We start from the raw sequence: 1,307 nt of genomic DNA, 5'->3' as shown, positions 1-1,307 counted from the left end.
TTGGAGAACATGGAAGCCACAATAAGGTCTCCTTGGAGCCTGCTTTTCTCCAGAGTTAGCGAGGTGAAGTGCAGGATGAAAAGTATTGAAGAACTGGGCAAAATTCAGAAGAAATCAGTGTGTCTCATTCTTGATTTGGGGAACCAGCCTGCCTCTTCTGCTCTGTTTGTCCAAGAGGAAGTTGAGTTCTCTGCATTGGTTCCTGCACAAAAGCACAAGAAATGCCTTGATGTGAAGAGACAGGGCTGGAAGAGAATCCCAAGGCAAGTCTAGACTAAAAGCAAAGCACAAGGTGGTGCCCACAGGGAGAGACTTTGCTATGGGAAGATGCAGTCTGAGGCCTGATGGTGTCTCCATCCTGTGCAGTAGCTCAGTCAAAAGCAAATGTCTGTGCCGAAGCGGCACAAGCTGCCGTGTCTGGATCTCTGGGGTGCCGGGAGATGATTCAAACTCCAGGGTGCTGCTGGGCTGTGGTGCCTGCGTTGATCTGAGGATGGAAGAGTACTGAGGCAGCGCTCACATCCCCTTTTCTGTGCAGGTGAAGGCTGTTGGTGCACTCTGCCGGGCCAGCAAGAATGACTGCGACCTGCCTGAGTACTGCACTGGCCTCAGCACCGAGTGCCCAGAGGATGTATTCCAGGAGAATGGCATCTCCTGCCAGAATGGCAAAGGCTACTGCTACAACGGGGCCTGTCCCTCGCATGGCGAGCAGTGCCGCACGCTCTGGGGTGCAGGTAGGGTCTCCCCAGCCCTGCCCGCCCTCCTTGCCTCATGTGCTGGGGGATGTACCTGGAGCTCCAGCTCCTCAGGCCAGGGCATTGCTCAGCTGTGGTCCCCTCCTGCATCCCCAGCTGGAGTGCTCTGGATGCTGATCCTGCTGGTGCCGGTGCCGCTGGCTCGCTGCGGGCTCTGGCTCCGCATGACCTTTTCCCTATGTCCTGCAGAGGCCCAGGTGGCTCCTGATGTCTGCTTCAAATACAACAGCGAGCAACATCTCCACCTCCACTGCCTCACGGAGTACGGGAAGCGGCCCTGCAGCCCCAAGTAAGGAGCTGGGGGTGGGTCTCCATGTCCAGTGACAGCGCTGTGGGGCCAAGTGAGGCTCCACAGCCCTTTCCACCTCCACCACTGGTGTTCACGGCTGCTTCTCCTGCAGGGATGTGAAGTGTGGCACCCTACTGTGCCTGAGCAACAACGCCAGCCCTGTCCTTGGCGGTGGCTTCTACTCCTTCGGCCGCTTGAAGTGCAAGGCGGTCATCGCCAGCAATGACGCCAATGAGGGGGCGGCCAAGCTCAGGCTGGTGCCC

The 1,307-nt window shown here is 57.8% G+C and overlaps 1 protein-coding gene across 1 annotated transcript in view; it reads left to right on the top strand.

The window, feature by feature from the left end:
- The window catches only part of LOC104275698 (disintegrin and metalloproteinase domain-containing protein 8-like), a gene marked incomplete at both ends in the record, with an annotated part of 11,961 nt that overhangs the window by 9,971 nt on the left and 683 nt on the right, over positions 1–1,307 (top strand). Inside the window, 3 exon segments of the mRNA XM_009871731.1 lie at positions 539–734; positions 945–1,044; positions 1,157–1,301. Coding sequence (XP_009870033.1) covers positions 539–734; positions 945–1,044; positions 1,157–1,301 — 441 coding nt within the window.

This window comes from Apaloderma vittatum, unplaced genomic scaffold (genome assembly GCF_000703405.1).
Source record: "Apaloderma vittatum isolate BGI_N311 unplaced genomic scaffold, ASM70340v1 scaffold32260, whole genome shotgun sequence".
Classification (NCBI taxonomy): Eukaryota; Metazoa; Chordata; class Aves; order Trogoniformes; family Trogonidae; genus Apaloderma; species Apaloderma vittatum.
The sequence above is the reverse complement of the archived record's forward strand: the minus strand, read 5'-3'. Positions and strand labels throughout refer to the sequence as shown.